The sequence below is a fragment of the Schistocerca gregaria genome, chromosome 1 (genome assembly GCF_023897955.1).
Source record: "Schistocerca gregaria isolate iqSchGreg1 chromosome 1, iqSchGreg1.2, whole genome shotgun sequence".
Taxonomy (NCBI): domain Eukaryota; kingdom Metazoa; phylum Arthropoda; class Insecta; order Orthoptera; family Acrididae; genus Schistocerca; species Schistocerca gregaria.
Genome location: NC_064920.1, coordinates 1,116,258,947 through 1,116,281,937, shown reverse-complemented (window position 1 = coordinate 1,116,281,937; position 22,991 = coordinate 1,116,258,947). Strand labels below are relative to the sequence as shown.

The following is a 22,991-nucleotide window of genomic DNA, read 5'->3' as shown; positions in this document are numbered from 1 at the left end:
AAGGCGAGTTGGTTCAAATGGCTCTGAGCACTATGGGACTTAACATCTGTGGTCATCAGTCCCCTAGAACTTAGAACTACTTAAACCTAACTAACCTAAAGACATCACACACATCCATGCCCGAGGTAGGATTCGAACCTGCGACCGTAGTGGTTCCAGACTGAAGCTCCTAGAACCGCACGGCCACACCGGCCGGTCGAAGGCGAGTGGTTCGAAACATTTCAGTATATGCCATTTATACGAGGGATCTTGTAAAACTGAAAGATCAATGTTAGGTCACAAGTGAGCAACGATCGAACGCGATGTTCAGCCCGGGTGCCCATCACGAACCCATAAATGTTCACTGTGCACGACACATAAGATCCCCGCCTGAGAGGGTTTGTTATAGGAAGGTTGAAGCTAATAGCAGCTCCTGCGACATTACAGAACATGTATGACCAAGCGTCTAGCGAACATTTTCCGCTTAGCAACTTAACGAGAAAGACGCTCATTAATGACTTCCGTTAAGCCTGTTGCTAATCAGCTAGAACACTGCACCACTATAACTTCCTGCTTATTTTTCACATCTGGCAATCCTAAAGCAGTTATACAGTCACCTTGGAAGTAATCGCCCACATAGGGCAGCAATAGAGGCACACCAGCAATGCATTGAGGCGTATTGCCAGAACGACCGACAGGTCCTTAACTAGGTACAGCCGTTTTAACACTACGCACTTGCTTTAATGATTTGCTTCCGACAGTGATATCGGAAGACGAGTACGGATTCTAAATCTCTAGGTTTCGTCGTTCTTACTTAAATTATATACCTGCATCTACATCTACATCCATACTGTGCAATCATACTGTAATGCCATGGACCACTACCTATCCGATGCATGTTAAACTAGACCTGTAAATATGTAAATACCTATAAACAGGGTGAACCAGAATTCCACAGACCAACTTTCAAAGGTGGCAGTATGAACCGTAACAAGGAAACATGTATAGTAAACATGGGCTCTAAAATGCATATAGACATTTGCTACTGTGAAACAGATCTCTTCTGCGGAATCCTCTTTGCTTTTCGTACTTTTAAGGGTAGTAGTAAGGACCAAAACAAAGCAAAAATGTCCAGCAAACAAGAGCTCTTAAGTGCTTACCTTAAGAACTATGAGAAGTTGTTCATTTTCACTTCTGTGAAACGTTGTCGTCTATTGAAGAAATGCACATAGATTTTAAGATACCGCACGCATTCTAGAGCCCATATTTAGTGAACATTTTTTCCTTGTTTCGGTCCTACGGCCTCATCCGAAAGCTTGGAAAGCAAAGAGTGTCCAGTATCAAAGTTGAAAAATTGCTCATAGCTCTTTCGGTATCGTAAGCATTTTAGAGCCCATGTTTACGAGACGTGCATTGAAGCGTCCTTGCCGGGCCGATCGACACGTACTTAACTCCACGAAGTCGAAAACTCAGAATCTATGTTAAATGAACAACAGATTTCGCAAGCCACAGTTATTTCAGTAATTTCAAAGACCTATTCTAAAGCTATTTCCTGCATATGTCAATTGTTTAATAATTATATTTTTAGCACTATGAATAAATTAATCTTTGGCCACACCATGTACAAAAGCATCTGTGAAGTGTTTACAATCGTGTGTGCAAATGTGCCTCTTGAATGAAGTGACGTGTATAAAAACGATGGAGAAAAGAATGTTTGCAGACGCTAAAACTTTAAAAGCACTTTTCTTGGAGTATGTGGTAAATTTACACTGTTCATCTTTTCCACTATTTCGCACATATTTTCCTCGATCGACTTAAGAAATTCACAACTTTAACAGCAAAACCTTTTTGTGACAGCAATGTGCATTTCACCTCATTCAAGAAAAAAAATTACAAATGATGATGGACCCACAGGGTCCGAATTGCATCGCGTACTTAATAAAATACGAAAAGCGTTTTTTTAATTCATACCTCCAATTCTTTTCTTGGAGTCTACCAACTCTGAAAGTTTGTCAATGGAGTTCTGGCTCACCCTGTGTATGAATTAAGCTGATTTTGTTCTTTTAAAATTTGCTACCTTGGCATTACCTACTTGCAAGAGTGGTCACAGATGAATAAAACTATTACTACTATTTCTAGTAGTACTATCACCGAGACGACCTAATGGAAGGGGCGTATTCGACATTACAAAACATGTAAAATTTATATATATATAGGCGAATGCTTCGAGCGGTGGGGCTAATGGAAGGAGCGCTACCTGCACGTGGCAGGCTGAGAATGGGGGTCGGATGGGAAGCGTGTCCTGATGGCCGAGGCAGGGGTTAAGGCAATCGTACTATAGAAGCAGAGCATTTGGATTCGAGTTCTAACCCAGCACGAATTTTCAACCGTCACCATTGATTTATTTCAAAGACCGTAGGTGGTTGGAGTCCTGTTTTTCGTATTATAGATAAATAAGACTGAACGCTATAATGTACGGAGAATACTGGAGGAGGCTTTTGTCCGGTCGTATAAGCCAAATGATGGTGGTGGTAGTGATGATGATGATAATGACGGTGACTACTATCTTCTACAGTAGTAACAGGAGAAGACGCTGCGTTATAGGCGGGACAAAATAAAACTCCTGTCTTTTCCTCCGAAGTTTTCGCAGAAAGAAATAAAAGCGACTACTGGAAAACATGCATGCTTGCATGTGAAACACGGCGTAGAAACGACAACAGTTTTGACGTGCCGTGTGGGAAAAATACGACAGCAGTCTTGTTTTTCCGTCTGCTGCCCTGACGTAACCCAAGCAGGAAGACTTCATTGTCCTGCCGGTCTCTGAAGACTCGGGTCTTTAAAATAGCGAATATCTCATATTGAGCTCAGAGATTTTTATGTTTACTAGCTTCTCATCTTGACTCCAAAGACTCGTTGCGGATGTGGTGACACAGGATGTTTCGCCTACTAATCGAGTAGAAGGCTGCTGCGCTTGTCATAGCACTACTAATGACAGCGGTCCCAATCAAGAAGCCACTTTTGCTTATGAAACTGTCGGAAAGGTTCATTCATGTGCTAGTTTTGGTTTGGCAGTTATATAGTACATATATTTCGTGCAGTGTAGATGAATTAAGTCAGGTGATGCTGGGACCGTTTGATCTGGAAATTAGACGTTAAAAGTAACAGACAAGTGCAGCTTTTTGGGCACCGAAATAAGTGATAACGTCACCGTCGGATTGTTGCAGAAGTCGCAGGGCTCGAGTATGGCCTGGCATTGTAATGCTGAAGGGTAGGGTGCTTCTCGTGACGTGTGGACGAACTCTTCGAATTCGAACGCTGTTCCTCACACACCGACGTAACTGCGTTGCACAAGGCCATGTTACACGCTGTAATTTGGAGTCCGGTGGAGGCAGAAGGCTGTAAATATGTGGACAGGAAAAATGAAGATGTAGAATATTAATAACGTTGGCTATTTAAAAAGCTTTCAGATTTTTTACATAAAAAATTCATTTTCAGCCTGTCGTCTTAAAATGCCGACTGGCAATAGCAGGAGAAGCTTTTCTGAAAAAGAGATATCATTAAAATAAAATGTAAATTTAAATGCTAGGCCACCTTTTCCGGACTTGTGTACCTAGAATGAAGCCTTATATGGAAGTGAAATGTGCACAATAAAAGATACCGGCTACACAAAATAATATATAAGCATTTGAAATGCGGTGTTACAGAAGACTAGTGAAGATTAGATGGGCTGATTGGATAGCTAATAAAAAGGCAGTGAATTGAACTGAGAATGAAACAGCTTTGTGGCACAATTTCATTAAAAGAAGGTATAGGTTGATAAGACATACCTCGAGGCATCAAGGAATTTATAAATTTAGCAATGAAGGGAAGACGTCGTCTTTGATACAGGGATTAGGTATGGCCTTGTTCCGTCCAGACAGCTTATGGCCATCGATTCCGCAGTCGAGCTCTCGCTTCCCTTCCTTTCAGACTGTAGTTCAGGTTTTTCTCGTTAATCTTTCATCTCTAATTTTCTTATTAAACCTCTACTTGTGCAGGCTTTCGGTCTCCTCTACTATTTCATATTTGTTGCTTGTACTGTGCTGTCATTTTTATTTGTTCAGCTCTCGGTTCCGTACAGTAGTAGTGTTATCGCCACATTTTATTTTTTCTATTTTTCAGCGTTTTGTACTAGAGTGCTCTGTTTGTTGTCCCACACATTGCTTGAACTTTATTTAGCTTTTAATATGTGTCATTATCACAATCATAATTCATGTCTCTGCACAAATATTCAAAATGTAAGACCTCTTCAGTTATTTCGCCGTTAATTACTAATCTTTGCGAATACGAATTATTTACAGAAGAATGGGAAAACTGGTAGAAGCCGACCTTGGGGAAGATCAGTTTGGATTCCGGAGAAATGTAGTAACACGTGAGGCAATACTGACCCTACGACTTCTCTTAGAAGATAGGTTAAGGAAATGCAAATCTGCGTTTGTAGTATTTGTAGACTTAGAGCAAGCTTTTGACAATATTGACTGGAATACGCTCTATGAAATGGTGAAGGCAGCAGAGGTAAAACACAGGAAGCGAAAGGTCATTTGCAACTTGTACAGAAACCAGACTATACTTATAACAGTGGAGGGACACGAAGGGAAAGTAGTGGTTGAGAAGGGAGTGAGGGTTATAAGCTATCCCTGATGTTATTCAAACTATACGCTGTGCAAAATTTGGAGTAGGAGTTTAGGTCCAAGGAGAAGAAATAAAAACTTTGAGGTTTGCCGTTGACATTGTAATTCAGTCAGAGACAGCAAAGGACATGGAAGAGCAGCTGAGCGGAATGGACAGCTCCTTGAAAGCAGGATCAACACCAACAAAGCAAATCAAAGATAATAGAATGTAGTCGAATTAAATTAAGTGATGCTGACAATGGGAAAAAAGTGTTTTTGAAGAAGAGAAATTTTGTTAACATCAAATAAAGATGTGTCAGGAAGTTTTTTCTGAGATTATTTTTACGGAGTGTATGCAAGTGAAGCATGGACGATAAACAGTTTAAACAAGAGGAGAATAGAAGCTTTTGAACCGTGGTGCTACAGAAGACTGCTGAAGATTATATGGGTAGATCACGTAACAAATGTGGAGGTACTGGACAGCGTTGGGGAGAAAAGAAATTTATGGCACAACCTGAGTAGGAAAAGGGATAGGTTGATAGGACACACTCTGAGACATCAAGGGATCACTATTTTAGTACTGAAGGGAAGTATGTGCGGTAAAAAGCGTAGAGAGAGACCAAGAAATGAATACAGTAAGCAGATTCAGAAGGATGTAGGTTGTAATAGTTATTCGGAGATGAAGAGGCTTGCACGGGATAGAGTAGCATGGAGAGCTGCATCAAACCAGTCTTCGGACTGAAGGCCACAACCACGACAGTAGGTATTTATCTTGGAAGTCAGGGTGCCCCTTCTAAGCGCCGTGTGGCGCACTTTCACTGGTGTTTCGGCTGACATTTGCGGTTTTGTTCCTGGTCTGTGTAGCTGGAGTCAGCTCGAACAAATACTGATCACTATAAAATAAGGGAAATTAGAGCTCGTACGGAAAGATAGAGGTGTTCATTCTTTCCGTGCGCTATACGAGATTGGAATAATAGAGATTTGTGAAGGTGGTTCGATGAACCCTCTGCCAGGCATTGAAATGTGATTTGCAGAGTATCCGTGTAGATGTAGATGTGCAAGCTTTTCAGACTGTGTGTCTGTGTGTGTATATGATGTATGTGTGTCCTCATTAGCCAATATTCATGTCTCATTTCGCGGTGGATTTCAGATAAAGTGAAAACTTCCATGCAAATTATTCTGTATTAGTCTTTGCACCGGCGGAAATGCTTTACATACGAAATAAAGAATCGGTGCTACGAAAGCCTTGACTGAAGACAAATCCTCAGTTTTCATATAGCAAAGATCTTGTTGAAGACTTTGTTGTGTACAATTACAGCTGACAGATAACGCTGTCATTCTACATGCAAAGGTCGTCGCTCCTGTTGGAGCCATCCTGAGCTTACTGCGAGGTGTCGTGTTCCACGGCGTTCTCCGACTGACTCAGTCGCTATTGACCGGCTGAGTCACTTTTCCGCCCGCTTCGTTACCCTCTCCTGTGGTAAAGAGCTTGCGTGACTGCTACGCAAAACACGCTTCCTTGTTCTCGGCCGTGCAGCTGTCCGCCTTCCACGGTCTTTCGGTTTTCCGTAGACAGTGCGTAGGGTGGAGCACCATCGCTTTCCGAATTTCTAACGAGCTTGGCCGATCCAGCATTGTCACACAGAACTGATTTCAAAGAGCAAAGTTTTCAGTTCCCTTGCACTTTGTAAGCTAGATACCTGCTATCTTTTCACTTCTCCCAGTTTGCCACTCACGTGAGAAACAGCTGAAATCGCTAAAACTGGACAGCTCCAAGGCTCGACAGAATCCCTATCAAGTTCTATACAGAATTTAGACTCCTAATATACGGTAGATACTTCTAACTTCCCTAGTCGCAAAGAAAAACACAGATCACACCCTTATATAAGAAAAGAATAACAAGTGATCCAGAAAATTAGCGTCCATTGTCATTGACATCCATCTGTTGTAGAATCTTAAGACATGTAATTAGCTCGAACATATGAGGTATCTCGAAAAGAATGTCCTCCTTCATGCCGTACAGCAAGGATTCCACATACATAGGTCTCTCGAAAGGTAGCTCGCGGTTTTCTCACATAACAAGCTGAAAGCCCTGGATCAGTGCAGTCAGATAGACTCAGTGTTTCTTGACTTTCGAAAAGCATTTGCCTCGATAACACACCAACACTCGTTAACGAAAGTACGATGAGTAGGGATGTGACTAGTTGTGGTACAAAGTGCCCCTCCCATCATGCACAATATGGTGGCTCTGAGCAATATGGGACTAAACATCTGAGGTCATCAGTCCCCTAGAACTTAGAACTACTTAAACCTAACTAACCTAAGGACATCACACATATCCATGCCCGAGGCAGGATTCGAACGTGCGACCGTAGCGGTCGCGCGGTTCCAGACTGCAGCCATTCCGAGCGGCCCAATATGGTGGCTTGCAGAGTACGTACAGTATGTAGATGTAGACATGAGTGGAATGGTCACATATGCTCTGTCCTGCTAGGAAAATGCAATGAGTCTACAAAGGAGATTGTTTACTTCAAACCTGAAACATTGCTCGTATTATATAGGACTAACAGGCGATTTTGAACTTATAAGAAAAAGGGCAGTACGAATAGCCACAAGTTTTTTTTTTCTTTTTACCGACGGAAAAGCGTTACTGAAATGTTGAAAAACCAGTACTGACAGACGCTTCAAGGTAAACTTCAGCTGCTCAGAGAACGCCTAGTTACAGTGTTTAGAGAACCTGTATTAATTGAGGGATCTAGTAACACAGTACTGCCCTTTCCTTATCGTTCCTGCAGCGACCACGAAGGCGAAGTTTAAGACTAATTGCAGTCCGCTCTGAGGCCTCATTTTTCCCGCGCTTCATACTCCAGTGGAATGAGCCTTGACTGATTTAGCGAAACTACGGAAAAACTAAATTGGGATGGTCGTAAAGAAATAAACCTATTATCCTCCCGAATACAAGTCCATTGTCGTAAAGATCAGTCTATGTTTGTGATAACAAGTCACGTATCGATAACTTTTACTTTGCACGTGGTACGCTTCTGTAAAATACCTAATCGTATCGTTTTCACAACTTCACTACAATTGCAGTTCCTGTCAGTGTTTCGATCGATTTTTAAATTTTCTGTATCGGTTTCAGAGACAGTCCATGTTTTCGAAATTTCATATATGGAATAATAGCAGCCAGCAATTGCAAAACTTAGTAGTCAAAAGCTCTTGACCTTGGTTTCAGGGCCTTTTTCGGAAGTCTTAATACATTTTCATGCTGGTCATGATGTACTGCCTTAGTCATAAACAAAATTGACATTCGTAAAAACAGCCGTCTTTCTATTGGGGACATATTACGATCAGCATGTAAAACGTAATAATACTTCTGACCCATTTACATGTGTCGAAACCGAGGTCAAGAGCTTTTTACTACTACCTTCTGCAACTAGTGGCTGTTACTATTCCGTATGTTACATTTGCACAGTTTCTGCTGCAACATGCTTAAAATTTTCGGAATTTGTTTGCAAACCCTGTTTTTCCACAATCTTCTATGCGTTTCCGTCTCGTACACGCAACATCACCAACGATTGCCACCAGAGAGTCAATAAACAAAAGTATTTGGGGCCGTGCATCGTTTGTTTACAGGACCTCGGACTTTATTTTGCCTTTTGCTTTGAGTTCATCAGTGCGCCACCGTAGCTGATTGGTCAGAGTCGATAGCTACCATGCGGAGGACATGGGTTCGACTCCCGCTTTTGCCAACGACTTTTCCTTGGTGGGAGGACTGGTACGGGCTGCACTCAGCCTCGTGATGCCCATTAAGGAGTTGATTGGTCCAGAAGTAGCAGCTCCAAAGTACGGTAAGTCGACAAAACGGTCGCGAGAGCGGTGTCCTGACCAAGTAATCCTCCATACCGCATCCACAAGACGCCGAATGGCTGAGGATGACACGGCAGCTGGTATGTATCCTTTGGGCCTTCAAAGCCTGGGCGAGGAACTCGTTAATGAGCATATGAGAAGTCTGCCTTAAAGGGAGTTGTGCGAAGACATCAGTTTTTGCTGTTTGAAATACTTAAGAGCTAACACTAGTCGGCAGCTGTGGCCGAGCGGTTCTAGGCGCTTCAGTCCGGAACCGCGCTGGTGCTACGGTCGCAGATTCGAATCGTGCCTCGGGCATGGATGGGTGTGATGTCCTTAGGTTAGTTAGGTTTAAGTAGTTCTAAGTTCTAGGAGACTGATGACCTCCGATGTTAAGTCCCATAGAGCTCAGAGCCATTTGAACCAACCTGAGATGTTAAGTCCCATAGTGCATAGAGCCATTTGAACCATTTTTAACGCTGTCTAGTACCGCATCAAGCTAGAAACGTTATCTGCAGAATAGCTAGCAAATCTGAAACTATTCTAATTCTTCTGTATCTTTCCATTCAGTCTTAATTCTGTTCAGCAGACAGGAGGTGGATAACAATATGGAAGCACCAAGAACACAAGACATTACAGTGCCTAATACGATGTAGGCAAACTCTCGGCATTCAAAACAGCTTCCAGTCGTCTCGGAATGGACAAATACAGGTGCTCCATGTTTTTCAGTGGAGTCTTATACTATTCCTCCTGCAAAATAGCGGGAAGTTCATGTTACTTTTTTATGGAGGTAGATAGCGATCACGCATCCTTCCCTCCGAACCAGACCACAAAGTCTCAGAAGTAGTGAGATATGGTGTCTGTAGTGGCCAGGGGAAATGCGACAATTCATCCTCGTGCTCACAAAACCAGTCCTGGACGATGCGAGTTGTGTGAACAGGAGACGTGTCATCTTGGAACACAGTATCGCTGTTGGAAAACAAACATTATACTATGGGATGGACCTGGTCGGTAGAAATGGTCACATAATCCTTGGTAGTAGTGCGACCTAGGATAGTTTCCATGGGGCCCATGGAATAACACGATATGGGTGCCAAAATCATCACCGAACCCACACCATGCTCTTCACTCAGCCAGAAGTAGGAAACATTTTGAAACAAGATCATCCGACCAAATGACTTCCTTCCATTGCTCCTCAGCCCAGGTCTTACGGTGACGACACCACGTTTTCCTGTCTCGGGAATTTGCATCACTGGTGATTGGTGTTGGAATTCCAACTTACCCTGCAATTCCCTGCTTATGGAGCTCCTTTCATGTCGCTTTGGTGTTGACAGGGTTCGTGAGTGCGACATTCGGTTCTGCACTGACTTTTGGAATTGTCGTCCTCTTATTTTTCGTCACAGTCCTCTTCAATGACCGTCCGTCACGATCACTCAATATTTACTTTCGTCCAAGTTGTGGCTTACTAGATTTTGTTTTTCCGTTTGCTCCGTATGTGGTATAAATTTTCGATACTGTCGCTCTTGAAACGCTAGACACTTCGGCTAGATTGGTTACGGAAGCACCCATCATATGACCACCAACAATTTTCCCGCTTTCAGATTCATTGAGCTCCGACATAATACACGGACAACTACACAGAACACTGTTCTGACCACGGCTGACACTTGCAATGTATTGAGGACATCACACAGGTGGCGTTCGCGGCCAGACACAGCAGCACAACCTGTAGGGTTGGCGAACGCCTGTATACACTGAAGCGCCAAAGAAACATATAGGCACGCATACTCAAATACAGTGATATTTAAACAGGCAGAATGCGGCGCTGCGGTCGGCAACGCCTATATAAGATTGGTTCAAATGGCTCTAAGCACTGTGGGACTTAACATCTGAAGTCATGAGTCCCCTAGACTTAGAACTATTTAAACCTAACTAACCTAAGGACATCACACACATCCATGCCCGAGGCTCGATTCGAATCTGCGACCGTAGCAGCAGCGCGGTTCCGGATTGAAGCGCCTAGAACCGCTCGGCCCCAGCGGCCGGCGCCTATATAAGACAACAAGTCCCTGGCGCAGTTGTTAGCTCGGTTACTTCTGCTACAATGGCAGGCTGTCAAGATCAGAGTGAGCTTGAACGTGGTATTATAGTCGGTGCGTGAGCGATCGGACAGAGCGTCTCCGAGGCAGCGATGAAGTGGGGATCTTCCCGTACGACCACTTCCGTAAATATCAGGAATCCGGTAAAACATCAAATCTTCGACATCGCCGCGGCCGGAAAAAGACCCTGCAAACATTGGACCAATGACGACTCAAGAGAATCTTTCAACGTGACAGAAGTGCAACCCTTCCGCAAAGTGCTACAGATTTCAGTGCTGGGCCATCAAAAAGCGTCAGCGGGTGAACGACTCGACGTAACATCGTCGATATGGGCTTTCGGAGCCGAAGGTCCACTCGGGTACCCTTGATGACTGCATGACACAAAGCTTTACGCCTCGCCTGGACCCGTCAACACCGACACGGGACCGTTGATGACTGGAAACATGTTGCTTGGTCGCATGAGTTTCGTTTCAAATTATATGGAGCAGATGGACGTGTACGGATATGGAGACAACCTCATGAATCCATCCATGTCCAGTGTGTATTCCGACGGTCTTGGGCATTTCCAGCAGGACAATGCGACACCCCAACAATGCGGCACCCCACACCTCCAGAATTGCTATTGAGTATCTCCAGGAACTCTCTTCTGAGTTCAGACACTTCCGCTGGCCACCGAACTCTACAGACATGAACATTATTGAGTATTGCTGGGATGCCTTGCAACTTACTGTTCAGAAGAGATCTCCACCCCCTCGTACTTTTATGCATTTGCGTACAGCCCTGTAGGATTCATGGTGTCAGTTCCCTCCAGAACTACTGCCGACAGTAGTGGAGTCCATGTCACGTCCTGTTGTGGCACTTCTATGTGCTCGCGGGGGCCCTATATGATATGGCACGAGTACCAGTTTCTTTGGCTCTTCAGTGTTTATGTTCAAGCATGCATTTCTCGCGGGTTTTCCATTTCTTTGCGGATGCAAGGTCTAGACGACAATTTGCGACCGTGTAGAAACATAAAATATGACTGCACGCCGTCCTCGCTAGAGCGCAAAGTGGAGGTTCTAATTACGTCAGTACCAACTGGTCTTTACGTTGTAAATGTTGACCTCTTGTAGTTTAAGTAATGCTCTTCTTTTTGCAGTTGTAGGCTCAGTTTTTAAAGTACGTGTTAGTATAAGTTACGGATACGTCCGCGAAGAAGTTACACTGCAGTATCACTGCAAATTATTTGCGTTTCCCATTTCGGTATTTTCAGTAGCGGAAAAGCCACAGTGTCACTTCTCAGTTTTCCAGGTGGCTGCGAACGGCAACGCGTAGCGGCAGACACCTTGCCGGGCCGTGGCTGCGGCTTCTTCGCTGGCAGACAGTGCCTCAGAGCGTTGATCCTAGGCACGTGCGGCCTTGGGAAACTTGACTATTACCCCGCTCTCACGAACTCGCCGTGGCTGTTTGCGCCCCATTCTACTCCGGACTGCTAATTGGTCTCCCTGACAGGTCGCCATTTGCCCCGACCAGATAAATATTTGCCCAGTTCGTCCGTGACTGATCGTATAATCAATATTGAAAGCATTAGAGGCTGCTGCCTTTCAGTCTAGCTTCGTCGCTTTCGCTACCCTCGGAGAAAGACGTCAGTTGGTCAGCTACCAAAAGGACAAGTGGCAGAGTAGAATGTTCACTACGGCACTAAATCGAACTTCCAAACATGATGAAAGTAGGTACAGGAGCGGGATAAGATCTTATCTTTTTTCTCGGCGAGGCACTACACCAGAAATATGGTTTTTGGAAAGCAGTGGGAGGGACTTTGGAAGACTGTAACTTTGAGGCGAATTCTTAAGGCTCAGGTGGCAAGATTTGCCGCGAGATGTAATCAGGCTCGTTACACCATCTGGGCACAGAATAGGAAGTGTACGGAATGGGAACTTGGCTGCAATCCATTCGCCAAAATTTAGTGCCCATGAGTGAAGTCTGTCATATTAAAACTGAGTAAACAGCTGTGTCTGAAGCTATAGGTGAACGGATAAGTTTTGTTTACTTTATTAATTGTGCATTTTAGTGCTGGGTTCACCTACAAGTAAACAGTTGTTTGATGAACTGTAAAAGTTAGAAATATGTAATGAGCAGTTGTTGTTCTTATGGTCTTCAGTCGAAAGACTTGTTTGATGCAGCTCTCCATGCTACTCTATCTTGTGCGAGCCTTATCTCCTCCGAATAACTACTGCAACCTACATCTTTGTGAATCAGGTTACTGTATTCATCTCTTGGTCTCCCTCTACGATTTTTGTCACCCGCACTTCCATCAGTACTAAACGGGTGATCCCTTGATACCACAGAATGTGTCCTATCAAACGACCCTTCTTCTAGTCAGGTTGTACCACAAATTTCTCTCCTCTCCAATTCTATTCAGTACCTGCTCATGAGTTACGTGATCAACCCATCTAATCGTCAGCATTCTTCTGTAGCACCACATTTCGAAAGCTTCTATTCTCTTCTTGTCTAAACTGTTTATCGTCCATGTTCCACTTCCATACATGGCTATACTCCAACAAATACTTTCAGGAAATACCTCCTTACGCTTAAATCTATATTCGATGTTAACAAATTTTTCTTCTTCAGAAATGCTTTTCTTATCATTGTGACTCTATACTTTATATCCTCTCTACTTCATGCGTCATCTGTTATTTTGCTGTCCAAATAGCAAAACTCACGTGCTATTTCAAGAGTCTCGTTTTTCTCATCTAATTCCCGATGTACCAACCGATTTAATTCGACTACATTCCATTAAGTAAGAGAAAAGGCCACACACGAAAGAAACGAGCGCTTTGCACGAAGTGGCTCGAGAGAAAAATGAGTATTACGATTTCTTTGCTGTAACCGGTAAAAGATTATTAAACTTTAAAAAATATTGTATGTAAATAAATCAAAGCAACATTAACCTCTTCAGTTAGTAATTCGGTAGAGGCCCTCCTTTTCCTTACAAAAACTAAAACCGACTTGTTTTGCATTTGCGTATTTCCTTCACTACTGTATATAACACGGTACCTCACAATTAATTCTGGGGAAACTAATTGGTGCAAAGCTAATTTCTTTTATGTCTGTTAGTTTCATATCACAGTTTGATGATGAAGTGTCTATTTCTTCTATATTGGTCATAGTTACTGAGGTACTGAAAAAATCAGCCAACCCTTTGCAAAGCAAAGGTTTATTAGCCTTTGACCTTGGTTTCAAGGACTAATAAACCTTTGTTTTGCAACTGGTTCACTGATTTTTTTCAACCTTTTCAGATTTATACAGTTGCTGATTCGCGGCCATGTTTAAGATTTTGTTACAGAGATACTTAATTTCAGGAACTGCGCGACTGCTACGGTCGCAGGTTCGACTCCTGCCTCGGGCATGGATGTGTGTGATGTCATTAGATTAGTTAGGTTTAAGTATTTCTAAGTTCTAGGGGACTTATGACCACAGATGTTGAGTCCCATAGTGCTCAGAGCCATTTGAACCATTTTTTACTTAATTTCAGACTACACTGCAGTATAAAATTTAATGGTCTTGCAGTGAAAAATGTGGCCACTGGCTACTTTACATTTGGTTCATTTCACGTGGCAAGTTGCTGTGTTCTATATGTAGCTAACACATCGAAATCAAACAATGGAAAATCCAAGATGGAATGTAACAATATTATGAAAAGGAAAGTTGATACTGACCATATAGCAGAGATGCTGAGTCGCAAATAGGCACAACAGAAAGACTGCCACAATATAAGCTTTCGGCCATCAAAGGCCTTCGTCGAAAATAGATGACACACACACACACACACACACAGGTCACCCACACGACTGCAGCCTCTGGCAGCTGAAATGTGGCTTCAGCCTCTGCAGTCGTGCGTGTGAGCTGAGTTTGTGTGTGTGTGTATGTGTGTGTGTGTGTGTGTGTGTGTGTGTGTGTGTGTGTGTGTGTGTGTGTCGTCTATTTTCGACAAAGGCCTTTGATGGCCGAAAGCTTATATTGTGGCAGTCTTTCTGTTGTGCCTATCTGCGACTCAGCATCTCTTCTATATGGTAAGTAAAAATTTTCCTTTTCATAATATTGTAACATATCGAAATTGTTTTTAATATTGAAAGGGAAACAACATCTCACTACAGTATGGAGAAAATAGAAGCTAAAGTGTTTTATTTGAGAGCGCTGGCGCCGAGCACACTGAGTGGCGACGCCCCGTGCAAGTAGCCTGCAGTTCAGTCGTGAACAATTTTAGCATGGGAATAAAAGAAAATATAGGCTCTCTACTCCGGTGTGGTTGGTACGACTGTCAGTAGAGCATGAAAAATAAGTGACGAATATTGTCTTTGTTTTAAACACGTTGTAGGTTAAAAAAATTGTAACTTTACTGACTTCACTTTTAAATAAACTTTGAGCAGAATTACTTTCAATATTGCTATTAAAGGCCCTGCAGAGCTGTGGAATTGTCACATAGCACGTGCTCCTTTTTCTCACATCAGGGGCTACAAATCCTTTGAAACATGACCTCAATGACTAATCTCAGTTATCTGGTTCCATGTACATGTAGACAATACACATTTTATTTGGTTAAGCTCACTGAATATGATTTACTTAACGTAATGTAAAATTTCCTCGTTTTAGCTGATATTAGGTAGTGTACTCGGCATATGCAATACAGTACGAGTGAAAGTTGGACCAAAATCTGAAAATTCTTACGAGTATTATTCAATATTCAATTAGATGTTAAGAATTTATCACTTTTCTCTAGCAAAACTTGGCTCTCTGGGCCGTATTTAACAAAATTAGTGTTATACGCCTTAAAGGTGGCCAACGATGGGAATAGTCCACTAGTCCTCTTAGAAAGGACGCTACTCCTACACAGACAGAAGAATTTGTTTTAAACTTTACAATATCAAATGTATTTTCAAACACAAACCAATAAATTAATGTACAGACCTTGAGAGACATACATCGATCGAAATGTTAGTGCGTCCATTCAGTTCAGCCGTACTAGCCAGAGACGTGAAACACTTTATCAAACCAAAAAGTCTGCCATCTAGTTTTTGTAATGTAAACGCAGGCTTCCGCGGCCATTGCCACAATAAATAAAATTCTTCTGTGTTTGACACCGCATTGTCAACTATAAACTGGATTAGCAATACAACCTGAGGAAGGCGTCTTGCAATAGTCGCCGAAACGTCGGAATTTTATAGTTGACAATGCGGTTCCAAACCCAGAAGAATTTTATTGGCTGTTATTGTAATGTCTTTATCTTTTTCTTCCATACCATACACACGCGTTACTTATTATTGTCTTTGGTTCAGTTCACTTTGCGAATTAGACATTACACGCTTCTACTAAAGTCAGGTCCAGTAGAGTCACTTTTCTCAGATTAGTGATTGTGTTGTACTGTTGTATATATTGGGGGAAAAAATATGATGAAGACATTCACGTGAAGAGTCACATAATGGGAAGGCTGAAACACATCTCATCAACTTGATAAAAGTTTCTTTGCGAAACTTATGAATCATAGGTTATTAAACGAATGTGATTCACATTAAATAATATGTTAGGGTGAACCTACGGGTCTAGGCCTAATTCAAAAAATTTGTATAAATATAATTTTAATGTAGCTTACTGTTTTCATTTAAAGTAATACAGGCTGAGACCATGAATGAAAATTCCAGCACTAATACGAACACTGAAACTCCTGCAGAGTGTCCCATAAGAGCTGTTTCTGCCGGAAATGAAGTTGATTTATCAGCTCAAAGGCCCAGAAAAGAAAAATTAAGAGGAAAAGTAAAATCACTGCAAGAAAAAAAAAAGTTTACAAAAGCAGTAGCTAAAAGCAGTAGCAGTTCACAGCTTGCGCAGTTGAACAGTAATGAAATTAAAAGCTTATATGGTAAGTTTTCATATAGATATTCATCATGAATTGTTACAATAGTCTTTCCTTTCGTAAAAGTTTTCATTTAGCCGGTTAGATTACTTTGTTTCATAAGAATGTCCATTTCGCGCCGTGGCAGTAAGCAGCTATCGCTTATCTTTACTCACTTTCAATATGGTGTCGAGCGCAACGCACGACTTCAGACACATCAACTTTCCGTTCTGTATACTGGCTATTGTGCGATCTCAGACTGACACACAGTGTTAATTTCATAGTGGCTGGCGAGAGTGGTAGCGTGCCAGACCGTCTGCAAACCTTTTCAATGGATGAAATGTGCATACGGCATTCTTGTCCGGGGGTCCCGTTTTGGGGATTTCGGCTGTCTGGGGCAAATATTTTTATTTGGAGGGACTTCAACTACTTCCGTGTCGACGATGATGCAGTGATGATATATATATATATATATATATATATATATATATATATATATATATATATATATATATATATATATATGTGTGTGTTGTCTTTGCCATCGTCGACGCGAAAGTCGCTGAAGTCCCTTCAAATAAAAATATTTGCACCAGACGGCCGAAATCCCCAAAACGGGACCCCCGGACAAGAATGCCGTATGCACATTTCATATATGTGTGTGTGTGTGTTGTCTTTACCATCTACTACAGTCTACTAGAAGAGGTCAGTGAATATGTCTACCATGGCCAGATTATAAATATGAAGGGAGACATAAGGCCAGAAATTTATCGACGCATCAAACTTGGGTGGCAATCATTTGGGAAGAATAAAAAAGAATTCAGATCAAATCTGAAGAAAGCAGTATTTGATCAATGCATTCTTCCTGTGATGACGTATTGTTGCGAGACATGGACACTGAACTCATTTACAAAAGCGACAGCACAGAGATCTACGGAGAGATCAATGCTGGGCTATACGAGAAAGGATAGGAAAAGGGCAGATGACATCCGGTCTGTGACGAAGGTTAATGACATCTTAGAGACAGTGGGCTGGCCACGTCGCAAGAAGAAAAGACGACAGATGGACGAAGCTAGTACTGGAGTGGAGTCCGAGAGAGCACCGGAGGGGAAGACCACCAGGCAGATGGGACAAAGACATCAAGAAGATCGCTGGTAACACTTGGCAGAGAACTGTCCAAGACCGTCCCACTTGGAGAAGACTGCTGGAAGCCTACCTGAATCCACGACTCGAAGAGGCCACATCATTTAATGATTGAATTCTCGAGTGGCGAAAATGACCGACCCGGCCGGAAATCGAACTTACAGGGATAGTGCTCTTGCAATCGGGCCAGCTCGCATTTCTACCGCGCTTCTTCGTCCCGCTCTAATCCACTGAAGCTTTAGCGCTAATCTCGCAGGATTAACAGGACAGGACACCGCCAAGGGAATGGCTTAACCAAAGGCTCAACGCTGTTGGTAAAAGGAACGTAGCGGAGAGATAACGCGGGAGGTCGACCTGTGAGGAGTGACTCATTTGGAGGAGCATTGCATGGGAAAGGCAGAGGTCATGCCTCAAGGTTGTTGAGTCTAGAACACAGTTCTGTGGTCTCACGAGCAGATTGCTTGCCGTTGGCAGGCGGCCCCATAAAGACAGGAAAAGCTGTCAAATGCACCTATTGCGTAAAATCAGAATTATGGCGATTACGTATTTTTTTCAGGAAAGGTACAAGAGATGGCTTTGGACTAATTAGACTGATAGGTGAAATATATACAGAAAGAGGAATAGGAATGAGTTTGTGTTACGTAGATCTGTAAGAAGCTTTCGATCGAGTGAAATGGGACAAGATGATGGAAAATTTAAAGTGGAAGATGGTGAACTGCTCGTACAGGGGACTAATTAAGGTCTTATACACAGGACCACACATATAGAAGATTAGATGACGAAGTCGCTCGAAGTATAGAAAGAAGGATTAAACATAGGAGAGCGGAAGATTAACTGACTCAGAGTTTCTGACGACATGGTACTTGCTTGCAGATAAAAGACTGTCTCTACAGAAAACACTATCTACACTTGAAGGAGGCCTGCAAGAGTACGGAATGAAAATCAACACAAAAACCATGAAACTAGATGACAAAGAAGACATGAGCATGAAAAAGACAGGTCAAATTTTACAGGTAGCACAGTAAAGATGTTTGGGAAGCACTTGGACTGATAAGGATCAGCGAAAAAGAAATAAGATCAGGAACTGCATGGGCAAAACAAGTTTTTCAGAGAAAAAAAAACGCTTATTACACAGCAAAAGCGAGGTTGAAGTTAAAAAAAAAGTTGGTTACTTGCTTCGTGTGGAATCTTTTTCTGTGTGGTTGTGAAATATGGACAATAAAGGAGGTAGAAAGAGACAGATTTGAAGCGTCTGAGATGTGGATTTGGAGGAAAATGGAGCAAATAGAATGGGCGGAGAAAGTGAAGAATAGGGAAGTACCTGAAAGGGTAAAGGAACAAAGAGTTCTCCTAAACCTGGTTAAGAAAGGAAAGCAGACTGTGTGTCGTGAATGAATTCTGACAACAGCTTTCACGGGTACAGTGGAAGGATAGAAGGAAACAGCAAGGAGAAGAATAAAAATGCTGGATCAAGTGAAAAGAGGAAGATACCAAATTACAAAGCAGTTCGTGTGCAACAGGAACAATGGTGTCAAGAGCGTATCAATGAACAGAACACTTTACGAAGGTAATGTACTTTACAGGAATTATAAAAATCATTTAAAATTGCACTGTGATATTGATCTAACACAAAAATCTATAAATAACATTCCTCATCAGGTGCAAGAATAAATAAATTCTTGATAGAACAGTATGGTTGTACATTTATGTGTATTTTGCGGCATAACTCCGGAATGCTTCGAGGCATAACCTACAACTTCTCCAGATTATTCCGAACCTGAAACAGTTTTTTTTTTTTTTTTTTTTTTTTTTTTTTTTTTTTTTTTGTCGATCTTCCGACTGGTTTCGTGTGGCCCGTCGCAACTTCCACTCTTGTGCCAACCTCTTCATCTCAGAAGAAAACTTACACGCACCGTCGTAATTTATTTTTTAGTTATGTTCCAATCTCTTCTTTCCTCTACAGTTTTTGGCCTCCATGGCTTTCTCTACTGCTATGGAAGTTATATCCAGATGACTTGACACACGTCCTATCATCCTACCTCTTATGCTAGTCAGTATTTACACTACTTTCCTCGCCATTTTTTTATCCTAATAGAGCACTTAATTTTGATCAGCCGTTTGCAACACTCACCACGTTCCTATCTCCTGAATTATGTACCGTACAATGATCTAACTTTGCAGGCCCATTCAGCGATATATGTGGATACTGTCTGCAAACTATATTGCGAATAGAGTCGGTAGTAAAGAAGTAATCAGTTAAAACGTCATGCTTGTTTCTTAAATTTTACTGCATGAACGGTAAAAATTGTTTTTGTTGTTGTGGTCTTCAGTCCTGAGGCTGGTTTGATGCAGCTCTCCATGCTACTCTATCCTGTGCAAGCTTCTTCATCTCCCAGTATCTACTGCAACTTACATCCCTCTGAATCTGCTTAGTGTATTCATCTCTTGGTCTCCCTCTACGATTTTTACCCTCCACGCTGCCCTCCAATACTAAATTGGTGACCCCTTGATGCCTCAAAACATGTACTATCAACCGATCCCTTCTTCTAGTCAAATTGTGCCACAAACTCTTCTTCTCCCCAATTCTATTCAATACCTCCTCATTAGTCATGTGATCTACCCATCTAATCTTCAGCATTCTTCTGTAGCACCACATTTCGAAAGCTTCTATTCTCTTCTTGTCCAAACTATTTATCGTCCAGCCGGCCGCGGTGGCCGTGCGGTTCTAGGCGCTGCAGTCCGGAACCACGGGACTGCTACGGTCGCAAGTTCGAATCCTGCCTCGGGCATGGATGTGTGTGATGTCCTTAGGTTAGTTAGGTTTAAGTAGTTCTAAGTTCTAGGGGACTGATGACCTAAGATGTTAAGTCCCATAGTGCTCAGAACCATTTGAACCATTTATCGTCCATGTTTCAGTTCCATACATGGCTACGCTCCATACTAATACTTTCAGAAACGACTTCCTGACACTTAAGTCTATACTCGATGGACCTTGCCGTTGTTGGGGAGGCTTGCGTGCCTCAGCGATACAGATAACCGTACCGTAGGTGCAACCACAACGGAAGGGTATCTGTTGAGAGGCCAGACAAACGTGTGGTTCCTGAAGAGGGGCAGCAGCCTTTTCAGTAGTTGCAGGGCCAACAGTCTGGATGATTGACTGATCTGGCCTTGTAACACTAATCAAAATGGTAAAAATATAGTAAGCTATAACCTTTTTTATTCTCATCAGTTCGTGGGTGGAGGGGAGATGAGGATGTGTGCCACCGATAGAAAGTTTCGTAAACGTTGGAAATTACGTGTGAAGGTTATTGAAAGTTGCTAAGTACTCTCATTCTCAAATACTATATGAATGAAGTCCAGGTATTCGCGCATCTACCAGCCAATCCTGCCTCAAGACAAACACACTGTTTCTAACTGTAATACTTGTCCTATTGTTTTAAACTTTGGACATAAAACTATAGCTCATAACGAGTGGATTATGACAGTATTTTAAATTTTTAAATTCGAGCGATTATTATGTGAAATATTGAGAATCAAATTTTTGTTGCCCCTGGAAGCCGTTAGAAAGGCATCCTGCAACTGTTTGTCGTTTCCAGCTCCGAGGATAGTCGCTTGGTAATTTAGATTTCGAAGAACCTCTCGTCTTTGTTGAGGATAAGTTGAAATCGAAAGCTTTACTCACCTATCTAATCTGAGTCGCTATGAGGCATGGGCTATGATACATGGACGTTGCCCACTTGTGAACCAGAAGACTTGATGGAGAATGATGATCCACCAAGGGACACAATTTAGAATGGACTGGAACAATCACTCTTGAAAGGAATTCGAAATTTATCTCGTGCCCTTCCATTGTAACAACAGGAAATGTTACCTTGGCTCGTCTAGTAATCTGTACCAGAATCCTAGTGCGTTCATACGTCGAGATACTGGGACAGCATTGTTAGAGAGGCCATCGGAATTCGCACCAATGACGACCTCATAAACCGTGACTGCGGCTATAATCTTAGAAAGGCTTGGGAGCCAGCGATTGGGTTAATCAAGAGTAAATCGAGCAAACGTATAGTTGTGACGACCACGGCAGATAGAGCCATCACACCGACGTCACCTCAGACGCCGTCGCAATCTGTTCCACCGCGCGACCGTGGCGCGGGGCGCGGACGGCGGAGTGAGCGCGCCGCGGGCGGAGGGTATTTAAATCGGCCGCCGCCGCGACCGAACCCAGTTCCTCCTGAGCAGCCATAGCGTAAGGATTTCCGTGCCGGCACGTTCACAGGAGCTCAGTCCGTCAGGTCACCTGATGATGGTGACATGTATAATCGCCGAAATATTGTGCCCGTTGGACACTGTAGACCGGCAGTACACCCGTGGATACTTTAGGAACTGTTTCTTCGGGATATGTTTCAAATGGCTCTGAGCACTATGGGACTTAACATCTATGGTCATCAGTCCCCTAGCACTTAGACATACTCAAACCTAACTAACCTAAGGACACCACACACATCCATGCCCGAGGCAGGATTCGAACATGCGACCGTAGCGGTCGCGTGGTTCCAGACTGAAGCGCCTAGAACCGCTCTGCCACCTAGACCCGCTCTTCCGGATTGTTCATAGGTCTGTTAACTATGCATTTTTAATCTTATCCATGCTTGTAAAACCGCTGTCCCTTAAGGCCTGCTTTGAAAAGTTTATGCCACTTGTCTGCCCCTGGTGTACTCACAACAGGCTCACCAAAAGCAATATTTGCCATTTCTAAAAATTTCATACACTTTATTCCATTCTTATAACAAAATTTAATACATATTCTGTAATTTATTTTTATATAAAACAAATAATTGTTGATGCTACCAAAACCCATGTAACCTTTCTGACAGCTGACAAAAGAGTAAATACCCAACAACAATATCAGAAGTTGCGTCCGCCTTGATGCAAAACACCTTGTTATATGTTTAATTTCTTTATTTTCCCATACTAGTTTCGGCGACAAATATCACCATCATCAGTGGGCTTTTTTAATCTAGAACATGCAGAGAATAGCATGGTTACACAAACAGAGTGGCACAATATTACATTTTTGCTGATCGTTTTTTGAAATATACTTTTTATACTACCTTATTTATTGCAAGTTACATAATGTTTTTGATCATTATTTTTGCTGTCTGCAACATATTTACTCCGTGCTTATGTCACCGTTTTTATTCACGAACATCATGTCATCTGCAAACTGTATGAGCGGCTGTTAGTAAACAAATACTGAAGGTGAACTGTGTATGTCAGCAATATACTCTTGGGATTGCAGTAGCGTGTACAGGCACAGCTGCCCATGCAGCTTCAACACGATGCCACAGTTCATCAAGAGTAGTGACTGGCATATTGTGACGAACCAGTTGCTCGGCCACCATTGACCAG

At 42.5% G+C, this 22,991-nt stretch overlaps 1 protein-coding gene across 4 annotated transcripts in view; it reads right to left on the bottom strand.

The window, feature by feature from the left end:
• Nucleotides 1–22,991, bottom strand: part of LOC126283537 (uncharacterized) — a 155,882-nt gene that overhangs the window by 17,832 nt on the left and 115,059 nt on the right. Inside the window, exon 1 of one of the 4 annotated variants that reach the window (XM_049982279.1) lies at nt 908–1,573. The exons of 2 other annotated variants lie outside the window; for them this stretch is intronic. In XM_049982279.1, coding sequence (XP_049838236.1) covers nt 908–1,010 — 103 coding nt within the window. In that variant the 5' untranslated portion in view covers nt 1,011–1,573. Of the gene's footprint in view, nt 1–907; nt 1,574–22,991 lie in introns of those variants that run through there. One more of the 4 variants, XM_049982281.1, reaches the window with a different exon arrangement.